At 44.7% G+C, this 12,713-nt stretch overlaps 2 protein-coding genes across 2 annotated transcripts; one reads left to right on the forward strand and one right to left on the reverse strand.

Moving 5' to 3' along the window:
- Positions 1 to 2,989: 2,989 nt before the first annotated feature.
- On the forward strand, positions 2,990 to 4,630 carry LOC119301445 (protein ALTERED XYLOGLUCAN 4-like). Its single transcript, XM_037578406.1, has 2 exons — positions 2,990 to 3,244; positions 3,367 to 4,630. The coding sequence occupies exons 1-2, from the start codon at positions 3,091 to 3,093 to the stop codon at positions 4,533 to 4,535; spliced, it is 1,323 nt and encodes a 440-aa protein (XP_037434303.1). The 5' UTR covers positions 2,990 to 3,090; the 3' UTR covers positions 4,536 to 4,630.
- Positions 4,631 to 7,004: 2,374 nt separating this feature from the next.
- Positions 7,005 to 10,984, reverse strand: LOC119301446. The gene is made up of 2 exons (XM_037578407.1): positions 10,157 to 10,984; positions 7,005 to 7,327 (listed from the first exon to the last, which is right to left on the reverse strand). Exon 1 carries the CDS (start codon positions 10,874 to 10,876, stop codon positions 10,160 to 10,162), a length of 717 nt encoding a protein of 238 aa, XP_037434304.1. The 5' UTR covers positions 10,877 to 10,984; the 3' UTR covers positions 7,005 to 7,327; positions 10,157 to 10,159.
- Between the last annotated feature and the right edge of the window lie 1,729 nt (positions 10,985 to 12,713).

Raw genomic sequence — 12,713 nt, forward strand, 5'->3', positions numbered from 1 at the left:
GAGCCTTTGGCAGGCAAAGACTACTTTTCTCAGGATAGCTTGTACTAGTTGTCTCCCTTCGAATTTGGCCGTTGTGAGATCCCTTCCCGCTCAATATTTGAGAACAGGACCAGAGCCTCTATAAATAGGACTAGCCACCACCATAGCAAGGGGGGTGAATCAGAGGGGGAGAGAGAGAGAGAGAGAGCATCAACTCACCACGCACAAGAACACTTCACCTCGCGAGGCTGTTCTTCCCTTGTAACTGTTCATCCTCAGCCCGAGAGGCAATCCACCACACCACACTGGAGTAGGGTATTACACCACAACGGTGGCCCGATCCAGTATAAATCTTGTGTCTCGTGTTCTTTGGGTTCATCGAGTTAGGCCATGAGATCGTAGAGTGTGCGACCTAGAGAGGGGGAGAGATCTTTGTGCGCATCCCGTGTTTGAACCTCAAGGGTTTTGCCGGAACCCAAAATCCGACAACATCCGTATCTAGACAAATTTAAGACAATAATTTTGAGAGAGAGGGAGTACTATATTACTATATATTTTGCATGACAACAAATAAGATGATCTAAGATACTAATATAAGACCCTATGCATTACATAAGTTGTATCATATGCATGATATGATATGATATTAAGTTACGACAAAATCTACATATGAGAGATTCCACTATAGACCACATACGGAGCAAAATGGGTGAATCTACACTCTAAAATACATTTATATACATCCGTATGTGGTCCATAGTGTAATCTCTACAAAGATTTATATTTAGGAACGTAGGGAGTATTTTCGAGGAGAGCAGCGAAGTAGCGGACGAGCTCGCTTGCTCGCGCTTCGTGTACGAATAGAATAAGGACACGTCTCAGCGTGTATTGAATGCGATGATGTGGGGCAGTAGGAAGGAATGTAGCGGTGAACAGTGCAATACGGAGAGCTGGCCGTTCGATTTGACAATGTCGTGACGGCATGACGTATATCTGTTCCAATGGTACATGATGCATCTACCGGCCCGTAACTTATCGCAACGCTCGGGTCTATCATAGAAACGGCGAGTCCATGTGTAGTCCTGCCGCCACGTATTGCACATGCACTATTGATGGCCTCGCGTATGCGTTTCCTCCGTTTGCCCACTCTGAAAATGACTGTAAATTGAGAGTTAACCTGGCTAAGCCTGAACTTTTCTCTTTTAGACACGATGAACTAGAAAACAGACCTTCATTAATATTACCGGAGTACACATACAGAATACACCATAACATATTCTCAAAAAAAGAAATACACCACATAACAGTGAACTTGATGGCGCCAAAAGTACGTCATTTGCGACTAAATAGCTGCTTCCACACCATTTGCTACTTGACTGCTAAACACACACATCGCACATCGTGAACTTAATTTACAGGTACAATGCGTAAGCCATTTGCGACGAGCTACATAATACCTCAGTTTGCTAATGACACCTAATCCAGCACGCGCATGAAAACATTAGCCACAACTAGTGAGAAACGCTTTGTATCTATAGTTTGCTAAGACTCCAGCGTCAGACCATTCCTTCGTCATCGATGTAACGAAAATCCGACACTTCAAATTTGTCCTTCTTTTGTAATTATAGCAAAATTGTCCGTGTGTTGCAACGGGAAAACAAAAATCATAATGTCCAATGGCCATGACCATATCTTGCTTCATCACCGAGATACACTATCACTCTCATTTTTGTAAAATCGTGAATTTTTTTTGAAAATCATGAACATTTTTTTAAACTCATGAACATCTTCGAAATCGTGAACATATTTTACAGATCTTCAAACATTTTCTAAAATCATGAATATTTTTTGAATTTGATGGTTCCACTCTTCCTTTTGCCATCAAAGTCAAAAGTTGGGCCACCAATCAGTATGGAAGAGAGTGAAAAATGCTTAGACAATCTAGACCTGGACGGATGTGCGACCACTCTCGGTTGTGATTTGTATTGTGTCGTGACAACAGAAACATATAATTCATTCATGTTGTTCGAAGCAACTTCTATGAAAGCAAATTGTATTTTCTTCTGAAGCAAGTTCTAATTTATTAATGTTTGGTTGAAATAAATTTTAATTTTGTTGGATGCACGCACTCGAAACAATCCTTTGGTCGCATGGAACATATTTTGAAACTAAAGTTTTTGGAACTTCAGGGACAGTCAAAAACAAAAAATAAACCAAACTGAAGTTTTTGCAAGGATCTCCACAATTGAAAACAGCGTACGAATCAAGGAAAAAAAATCCTCACGACTGAAAACTTTTTAGGAGGCAAAGAAAATTTTAGGAAGAAAACCATCCCGGTTCATACCAATTTTTTATAAGAAGCAACAATACCGGTTCGTACCAAGCAAAATATTTTTTGGAAACCAACGTTTGTTTACACTTTATGCAAGACAACAATGAACTGCAGGATGATAAGTAAGAACCTTGTAGCCTTCTTTTTACTGTCCGTAATGAGTTGTGTTAGATGACAATATCTGAATCTTTTTTCTTTTGCAGTGGATCCTGTAGCAGTTTACTCAAGATTACCTCTCAAACTACATGATTGGCGGCCGGCCATCTGTTCTTGTTTAGTAAAATACAGCGTTGGAAGCAAACAAGAAAAAAAATCCACACAACTGAAAACTTCATAGGAAGCGAAGAAAATTTTAGGAAGCAAATGATCCCGTTCCTACGAAGCAAAATCTTTTTGGGAAGCAACGATGTTGATTTGGAACCATTGACCCTCACAATTGGAAACAAATAAAATGGCTTAATTAATCATTCCTAAATTTGGGAAGAAGTTGTTAGGAAAAATAGGAAAGAAATTAATTGTAGTCAATACCAAATCCCATCGCTGGGCCTTTACATGTCTGTCTGCATCCATCGTATCTACGTTGGCTCTTCCATCCAGCTTATGCATTAAAAATGATCGGCGTACGCACCCCTGAAATACCGCGGCCATCCCGCATCCCGTCAAGAGTGGACGCCTGGCGATAACGTGAGCAGGCGAGCACGAGCACGCCATCGAATTTTCGGTATTTCCGATCTCATCTCCACTTGAAACTAGTCGCCAGGTGGTCTTTCTCAGCTGTCATGGGCGTCTCATCTCCTCACCAGACGCTTCCACGCCTCACGAAGATCCTCACCTTGTCGCTCTACGCCATCCTCCCTCTCGTCCTCCTCTTCTACCTCCTCTCCCCTCCTCCCATCGCCGCCCCACCCTCCACTTCCACCTCGCCGCCCCACGGTAACCACCTCAAGGACTCCGCTAATCCATCGCCTGCCTGCGCACATTAATTGCCGCTTCCATGGGCGTGTCCGTGTGCGCCAGCGCAATGACGCGGTTCTTTGTTTGTTCATGGTTTGCAGGTGAGAGGCAGCAGGTGGTGAAGACCGCTGCAGGGGCGCCGCCAGGAACCCAGGGGTCGAAACCGGCGCCGCAGTGCGACTACTCGGAGGGGGAATGGATTCCGGACGCGGCGGGGCCGCGGTACACCGGGACGAGCTGCGGCGCGACGATCAAGCACGAGCAGAACTGCATCGTGAACGGCCGGCCGGACACGGGGTACCTGAACTGGCGGTGGCGGCCGCGCGGGTGCGCGCTCCCGCCGTTCGCGCCCACTGAGTTCCTGGAGCTGGTGCGCGGCCGGCACGTCGCGTTCGTAGGCGACTCGCTCGCGCGGAACCAGTGCGAGTCGCTGGTGTGCCTCCTCGGCTCGGAGTACCCCGTCGAGCTGGTCCTTGACGGCGGCGAGGAGCGCAGGTTCCGGCGGTGGGCGTTCCGGTCGCACAACGCCACGGTGTCGGTGTTCTGGTCGCCGTTCCTGGTGAAGGGCACGGAGAAGCCGTGGGCGCCGGGTGGGCTTGGCTACAACAGGCTGTACCTCGACCAGCCCGACGAGCGGTGGGCGGCGGAGCTCCCGGGCATCGACGTGGTGGTGCTCTCCTTCGGGCAGTGGTTCCTGCAGTCGGCGATGTACTACGAGCGCGGTGCGGTGATCGGGTGCCACCACTGCCCGGAGCCGAACCGCACGGAGACGGGCTTCTTCGGCGTTTTCCGCCTCGCCGTCAAGAACGCCCTCCGCGAGGTCATCGCCCGCTCCAGCGCCGGCCGGGAGAAGCTGGCGGTTCTGACTACGTTCTCGCCGGCGCACTTCGACGGGGAGTGGGACAGCCCGGACGCGTGCGCGCGCACGCAGCCGTACGCTCCGGGAGAGAAGGAGATGTCGTACATGCACAAAGAGATGTGGCGGACGGGCGCGGAGGAGGCCATCGCGGCTGCCGTCGAGGCCAGGTCGCGCGGGTCCGCGGTGACGGTGGAGGCTCTGCAGGTGACGAGGCTCGCGGATATGCGCCCGGACGCTCACCCCGGCCCGTACTTCCATCCCTTCCCGTTCGCCGGCGCCGGCGGCGAGAAGAAGAGGGAGCGGGTGCCGAACGACTGCGTGCACTCGTGCCTCCCCGGCCCCATCGACACGTGGAACGAGATCCTGCTGCAGATGGTAAAGAGATGGAGAGGTGCCTCCTCCTCCAGATGATAGTGATACTGAAATCCAATCATGGTTTTTTTTTGTGCGACTATCACTCCTATATTTGGAACCAAGGAAAGGAAAATAATTTTTGCATGTGTCAAGATTATGCAGAATGTTAGGGCTTTCTGTGATTTTTTAAAAAAAAATCATTGAAATTTTGAAGGATTGTAATGATTTCCGATTGTGGGCCGCGCTACGCGTCGGCCGGCGGACAAGTAGAAAACATCCGCCGCCTAACTGGCCGTTGAACGTGACCTCCCTTGCAACAAGAGCGGTGTTACAGAAACATTTATAACAATGGCCGTCCGATATATCGTCCCAGCCAGTCGAGGACCTTTTGCAACAGCTACCTTGTTGCGCTTAAGGAATTTGCAACAAGGACCTTGTTGCAAAGGTCCACCGAGGCAGCACGCCACGCGCCTAGGCGCCGCCGCTCGCCGAAGTTGCTTTTCCTCCTCTGCCTCAGCCCCGCGAGCAGCTGCCAGCTCAACTCCAGCACGACAGCGACCTCTCACGTCGGGCACTCCTTCAGTATTTTCTGCAATTAGAGCGATGTTTTTGAAACATGCCTCACGTTGCAAAGTCTGACCACTCACTCTCTAACGTGAGGCACTACTCCGATGCTTTCTGCAACTCGGACTATGTTTTTACAAGACCCTTTTTGCGAGAAATATCTTCATCATCGAACCATTTTTAATCTTTGTGAAACAAGAGTCTATTGCAGAAACATTTTGAAACAAGACCCCTGTTACATGGAAAAAAATCTTCACCACCAAATCATTTTGTCTCTTTCTGAAACTAGTCTTGTGTTGCGGAAATTTACTGAAACAAGACCCTTATTACAGGAAAAAACACTGACTATAGGACTGACTTGTGGCCAGCGTGAGCGCTCGATCAGGATTGATCCAACGGCTAAGCAAGTGGCGGACGGTGCGCTTGCATCCGCCGGCTGAAAGGTAGCATTTTCCGATTGTAATTGCATGTGTCAAGATTATGCAGAAATGCAACTAAAAAAAGATTATGCAGTATGTTACGGGTTTCTGTGATTTAAAAATAAATCATAGAAAAATTGAAAGATTGTAATCCTTAGGAATATCCCTCGCAAAAAAGAAGTAATCCTTAGGAATATATTCTACTGTTGGTCTGACAAGTTAATCTTATAAGATTTTTTTCTTACTATTTGATTTGCACTATATTTCAAAGAAAAATCATCATCAACTCAAAGCCTTGTGAAAGAAATTCATTGTATTTTTCTCTTGACATAATAAACTAGTAGAATTTAAATGGACATGACATTCTAATCCTACAAGTTTTCCTAGTTTTGCGTAGAACCCTGAATCAAAGGGTCCAAACAGTGGTTTTAGTGCTTGAACGTTTCCCCTTTTCGCGGAGTGCTAGAGTTTTTGTTGGTTGCGTGTGCATCGGCGCTCCGCGGGTGACACGGGTACGTGCCGCCCTCCTCAGATGGCGCGCCGACCCGCCCTCAAATGCGCATCTTGTCGAGGTGTTACATTTCCGTTCCAATAAAAATCAGTTGCTCGATATCGGTATCGCCATCGCATCGAGAGAGCGGGAGTCCCAGCAAGCAAGCAGCAGCGGATACGCTCTGCTGCCATATGATATCCCGCCAGCCAGAGCAAGCACCAGATGGGAAATCGACAGAGACGCTCTACGCCTTTCTCCTCTTAGGCCCTGTTTGGATACTCTTATGCCTTCTACAATGGAAGGTGTTTCCAGAGATGCTTAGAAAAATAAACCGGGTTTTTTAAAAGCACCGGTGCCTATTTCTAAAGGAGAGATGCTTAATTAAGCGTCTATCCCGTATAAATAAGCATCGGTGCTTAAAAAAAGCCTGGTTTATTTCTCTAAACACCTCTCCTAACACAGTTAGAGTTAGAGTTATTTTCTAACCCACTCTAACCCAAATAAACACCTCTCCACCGGGATAGTTGGGTTAAATGGAACTATCCCACTCTAACCCTCCCTATTTGGATACTTTTAGGTTATTTGAGCCTCCAACTAACCCAAACTATCTCTAACCCCATGATCCAAACAGGGCCTTAGTCTTACTGGCAGCTCTGCAGAGCTTTTTCTGTCACCGTTACCCATCAGTTCAGGACGTCGCTTTTCGCAAAAAAAAAAGGACATCGCTAACAGATATGAAGGTGCCTACTGCCTGATTTGGGCGAGCTCCTTAGAATAACTGTGCAGTGCAGGCATACAATGTTCAGCCTAGCTTAGAAGGGCCTGAAATGGATTGGTTTGGAACCACCAACCATCACTAGTTAAGCATTGCCACTTGCCAATATATGACAGCTGGAAGAGCAGTTATATACGTCAAATAGTAGTAGGAGTCAAGCACTTAAAACTGGCATTACCATTGCAGCCTACCCCTAAATCCTTTACAGAATGAAGCATCAACTACAACTACCCAATAATGCACAGCGAACAGTCCTGGAGACCAAAAAGACGACGAGAGCACAAGTGACCTTAACTCGACACGCACAATAACCGACCATTCATTACATAAACTTGAACACAGGTAACATTTTCAGTTTATGAAGTTTCTACAGCTGAGTAGCGGAGTATTATCAACCAAAAGATTAAACAAATAATAAGAAGAAAATACTGTATATGCGGTAGGATACAGTATGATCTACCCTTCTTTTTCCGACTTAGCTTCTTACCAATCGGGCAAACTGGACAAGGAGATGCCCATGTTATCATTATGATGCCCTTTGTTAAATATGATAGTCCCATCCAGGAGGTTCTTCACATTGTACAAATTACAACAACACCTGCAAACATAGATCGCTAGCAAGATTACATTCTCTGATCAACATGTAAATATTGTCACTGATATCTAGGCTTGAAACTGAGTGTACTCATAGGCGTGCCTAAGCGCTGAGCGCAGGCCTACCACTTCGCTTTTTGGGCAGGCATTGAAAAAAGCGCTCGGACGCCTAGGGTTAGACAAAGGCGAGCGGGGTGAGCAAAACAGAGGAGAGCAAGGCGGCCAATGTGGGGCTTTATTCCCTGACCTCACCACCCATCTTCTTCCCCGACCAAGTGCTGCTGGACCTACCACTTCGCTTTTTGGGCAGGCATTGAAAAAAGCGCTCGGACGCCTAGGGTTAGACAAAGGCGAGCGGGGTGAGCAAAACAGAGGAGAGCAAGGCGGCCAATGTGGGGCTTTATTCCCTGACCTCACCACCCATCTTCTTCCCCGACCAAGTGCTGCTGGACCTCGACCTCCCCTTCCCCGACCCCACTGTCAGTCCTTCCCCCTCCTCCCTGATCTCGGAATCCTCTGTCTAGACTGGAGCCTGATGGCTTCTCTTCCCGACCTTGCCGCTGCCAGCGTTCTTCCCCAACCTCGCCGCTGCCAGCTTTCTTCCCCTTCCCTGACCTCTAAGCTCCTCCACATTCATCCTTCCCCAACATGCTTGCGAGTTTAGATGCCTTACATGCTTTGAAAATTGTTGGGAGCCCATGTTCCTATTTGTAACGTTGGTATAGAACGCTTAAGGACCCTCGCTCATTGCACTAAGTTGAGGGACAACGCTCCCTCAGCGCCTAACACTTAAAAAAACCTCTTGTAAACTATAAAATTATTGAACCATTCCTAGGATGGAAATTGACTTATAGCATCAAACATTCCTAACTTGAGATGGCTTAAAGAAATGATAAATAAATAAAAAGATGGTTGAGGATTTGAGAATAAAGAAATAATAAGATAATAAAATAATCTAACCTGTCTTTTACCAGTGAAACATTTTTTCCACTCTTAAATATAAAAAATTGTTGTATCATTGGTAACTATTTTTTTCATAAAATTGTTTGCACACACAAATCAAAATCATCGCTTTTCGCTTAATATCATTGGCCATTATGTTCGTGTACGTCCTACCACATTTAAACAGAAAGGCAAAAATACACTTATTAGATAAGTGAGACAATGTTCTTTGTTTATTTTCATAATCCTTTCAAGTCCAATTACAACGCTTAAAACTTCTGGACAAAAACATGCCGACTTCAAACCCAAATAAGATCGCAGAATGTTCAGAATCTTTTAAGCCATCTTTCTGTAAATTTTGAGTTTTTAATTTTTACATATGAATGTAACATAAAACAAAACATTTTCATCAAATCAACTAGCAGATACAATTTTAAAACATTATTAATATAATATATACTTAATACTGTAGAAAAATATTTATCCAAACCTAACATAAGACAAAACATTTTAATTTAGCAAAAAAAATCATGCAATCTGGTACATACATTTTATTTTTCTACTTTAGCAAAGTACAATATCATAATTTTTAATTTTGCCAATGGCTTGACTACGTTTATTATGATTGATGTGTTTATTCATATTCTTGTGAACTGGATGTGTAATTCTACAAAATTCATTTGTTTTTTAAGTGAAAAAATTGGATCTCAATAATCGATATGAGATTAGGCTTATTGATTCGATGATATGTTTTTTTATGAAAATTCTGATCATTGATGGTAAAAAAATTAGCAACACTAGAAGGTGGATAATTTTATACTATGTTGAATTAGATTGGACTAACTCAACTATTTATCGTCCATAATCTTGATACAACTATACACCCATCTATTATACTATGCTTTGTCACAGCTAATCCTACACTTTCATAGTTGGTTATTCATCTTCATAATTACTTCTCTTTTGCTATATTTCTTACTTAGCTTAGTTACCGTGCAGAATAGTGGCACCCATATGTAATGTTGTACAACCTAATTGGATCGTGGACATGTGGCACAATATAAGTGCTATAACACTCATTACTCTAGATCTTTGTACTTAAATATCTAGGTCTAGATAATTTCTACTTACCCATACTTCTCATATTTTCCATGATACATAGTAATTAGTTTACTTCCTCTTCATAACAAATAATTAGCGTCACATATTTTTCTATATTCTTCAAAAATATTCCAAGTATGCATTGCATTTTTCAACACAAATCAATAGTCCGACTTAAATAACTCACATTTCTAAATGTGCTTATGTAGTCTGATTGACCTAATTTGACTAACTTTACTATTTACTGTGCTTCAATTTTTGAATTGTTAGTAATGGAAATTAATTTAATATTAACACTTTCTAATCAATTGCTTGAATTAAATAACTTATGACATAGTAAGTGTGCAATTTAATTATGTAGCCTCTGATAGTGTAGAGTTGTATTGACGATATCCAAACCATCTACTTCTAGATCTAATGTTAATGGTCATGAGATATTTAAATAAACTTAGTCACAAGAAGAAAGCAATTGCATCCGTACAATCAGGTAGCAACATAAGTATATAACACATCCTTAATACTGTATTTTGTGCCTTGTAATTAATTTATATCAAACGGTTAACTAGTTTATATTTGCAAACACAAAAATGACCGATCATCTTCTGATTAGTCCACCTCAATTCAACACATTATCATTCCATCCACCTCCTAAAGTTGCTACTAATTCACCAAAAAGAATATACATATTCAGTAAAAAGGAAATCATCGTATCAAGAACCACAATCTCATACAGAGGTTCAAAAATTTCACTACAAGATTAAGCTGGAGTTAAAGGCAAACAATATCTTACCTCTCAATCGGCTCCAACACCGCCGCTGCCACCAAGCGGGTACGAGACGACCTCTCTGACCACCGGCGCGACTTCTACCAGCGCAATGTCCATACCATACCCGGAGACAGGCAAAAGCTTGAGCTCACGGAGCACGCAAAAGGCCTCGGCCATACGGCCACGCGGCACATCGACGGCGACGGCGCACCGCGGGACCCAGTTGTCGGGGCGGAACCCGTCGGGCACCTCGAGCCCCGTGTCCTTGCGCAGCAGCTCGCAGAGCTGCGCGTGGAGGCCGAGCAGCGCCGCCGATGGCGTGGGCGAAAGGAAGAGGACCCCCGCATCAAGGGATGACGGGGGCGACGCGAGCGAGGAGAGCGCGAGAGGGAGCGGGTCGATGCGGGAGGCGAGCGCGCGGAGGGCGGGCGCGAGGCGGAGCGGGTCAGGGAGCGCGGCGGCCGGGAGATGCAGCAGCGGGAGGTGCGGGCGGGACGCGGTGTCGATGAGGCGGCTGCTGAGCTGCCGCCGGGCGAGAGCGTTCCACGCCTTGAGCACCTGGTTCTCCAGCGCGGGATCGAAGTAGAGCTCTACCGCGTAGTGCCCGGAGGGGGCCGGCGGCGGCGCCGCCGCCGCCGCGCGGGGGGTGCCCGGGGGAGTCGTCGCGACCGCCGCCGGGGTGGAGAAAACACCCCCGCCGCCTCCGCCTCCGCCGGCCGCGGAGGGCGTGGTACCTTGCGCCATGGCGAGGGCGGCGAACTCCGGATGCGCGATTCCGACAGGGATGCGATGCGAGGGGGTCGGAGGAGTGGGATGTTGGGTTTTCCGCTGGGAGGTGAGAAATTTGGGAGATCTCGTACGACTGAGCTACTGTGGTGTGCACGCTTGGAATAGCTACAGTCAGAGGTTGGTGGGCCCCATCGGGTGAATTGCTGACTACTGGGACCGCCTTGGTTGTGACTTACAGTGGCAAAGGCCTTGAGAGCTTTGATGTTTACCCAAGTTAATTTTTTGCGGGTAAAAAAAAATTTATTCCATAATGATAGAGTTACCTGAGTTATTTCTTTTTGCGGGTGAGAGTTACCTGAGTTATTTTTTTTTTGCGGGTGAGAGTTACCTGAGTTATTAACAGAAATAAAAAACATAGCATGTCAAACTTTACAAATCTCAAACCATCTGATCATATTCCGGTGTAAGATTGCCTTCTGTTTTAAAAACACACATAATAGTAATACATTGCTATTTTATATCATATTTTTGTTTTTTGCTTCTGTGGAAATGCATTGATACATGTTTCTTTTTTTTACTTAAACTTAAAAAACTACTCGCTCGGAGAGCTGTTCTAAAGCAGCGACAATTAATATGGATCGAAGGGAGTGCCGTTTTATTTGGAAAGACCATGAGACATAGGTGATCATGTTTAGCCGACTAAATGAGCATAAATACAAGACAAAAAAAATAACTCTCATTAAGGTGAGAAGAGTAATACAAATTACCAAGATGATGGATGTGAGATGGAATAACACAAGCTCCAATGACATCGCGGCAAGACTTTATAAAAGCTGAAGATATAAAAGGTAGTTGTAAGGTGCACCATAGATCCTCTTTAGTCTTACCCAACATGTCGATGTTTCTAAATTCTACGTGCAAAACTAGGTTGTTGCATTATTTCAAAATTCGTTAGATTTTTATTAGATATAAAAATCATTGAGTCAACTAATGCATAAATTGACTTCCTCGAGCTTGTTATGGGATGCTTATGTAGGTTAGTCCTAGCATAACCTAGAAATATAACGTTCGTGGATTTGTGATCTGAGATGAATTAATTGTTGAGATGCTTCCTTTGAAGAGAGAAAGTAAGAAAACCCTAATCTCTCATGGTCGAAGTGTAGAGCTTTGGTTGTTGTGTGAGAGCTACACACACGAGAGAGAGAGAGAGAGAGGGGGGGGGGGAGAAGCTATGTCCAGAGGTGGCTCCTTGTTGATCTTCATCAAGCCCGTTCCTTGATGAGTTTGTTCTGCACATGATTTGAGAGTGGTTTAGGCATTTTTGTTTGTTGACGAATGAAAAGTGCACAATCTTGGGACATTGTCCATGAGAGATCGGATGTTGGATTGAGATGCATTCTTGATAGCATGTCGAGGACTCGCCATACTACAAGTATGTTGAGTTTCACAATATTCAATTTGTTTGTTTAAAAACATTTATCTGACAGCCAAACAAATAGAAATTGTAGTTCCTCTGTTCAACATTCTGTTCAACATTTTTTTAGTTATTACTGTTTGCTCTGGTTAGGAGTAGTTGTTGGTATTGAAAAGTTGTAATTTATGTTGTTTTTGGTGTGATCCTCTAGAGGTTTAAGAAGACTCTGTCATTCCATTTTGCTAATAGTAAAAGTTGGAGTGGACTGGTTGGTATTATAGTTTTTAGTCCTCACGTTGAGGAGGTTTTCATGTAAAATCAACGTGTCTCTTCTACATCTTATTATGTTATCATGTTACTTGTTGGTTGAAGCTATCCTCAAATTCCACCACAAGTTAAGGGGGTTAGAAATGTCATATATTTAGTTCTGATGGCAGG

Source organism: Triticum dicoccoides, chromosome 5A (genome assembly GCF_002162155.2).
Source record: "Triticum dicoccoides isolate Atlit2015 ecotype Zavitan chromosome 5A, WEW_v2.0, whole genome shotgun sequence".
Lineage (NCBI taxonomy): Eukaryota > Viridiplantae > Streptophyta > Magnoliopsida > Poales > Poaceae > Triticum > Triticum dicoccoides.

Excerpts from the sequence above, each read along its gene's own strand:
- LOC119301445 (XM_037578406.1), top strand. The coding sequence starts at position 3,091 with ATGGGCGTCTCATCTCCTCACCAGACGCTTCCACGCCTCACGAAGATC. Across the intron at positions 3,245-3,366 it reads TTCCACCTCGCCGCCCCACG|GTGAGAGGCAGCAGGTGGTG; the intron begins GTAACCACCTCA and ends CATGGTTTGCAG.
- LOC119301446 (XM_037578407.1), bottom strand. The coding sequence starts at position 10,876 with ATGGCGCAAGGTACCACGCCCTCCGCGGCCGGCGGAGGCGGAGGCGGC.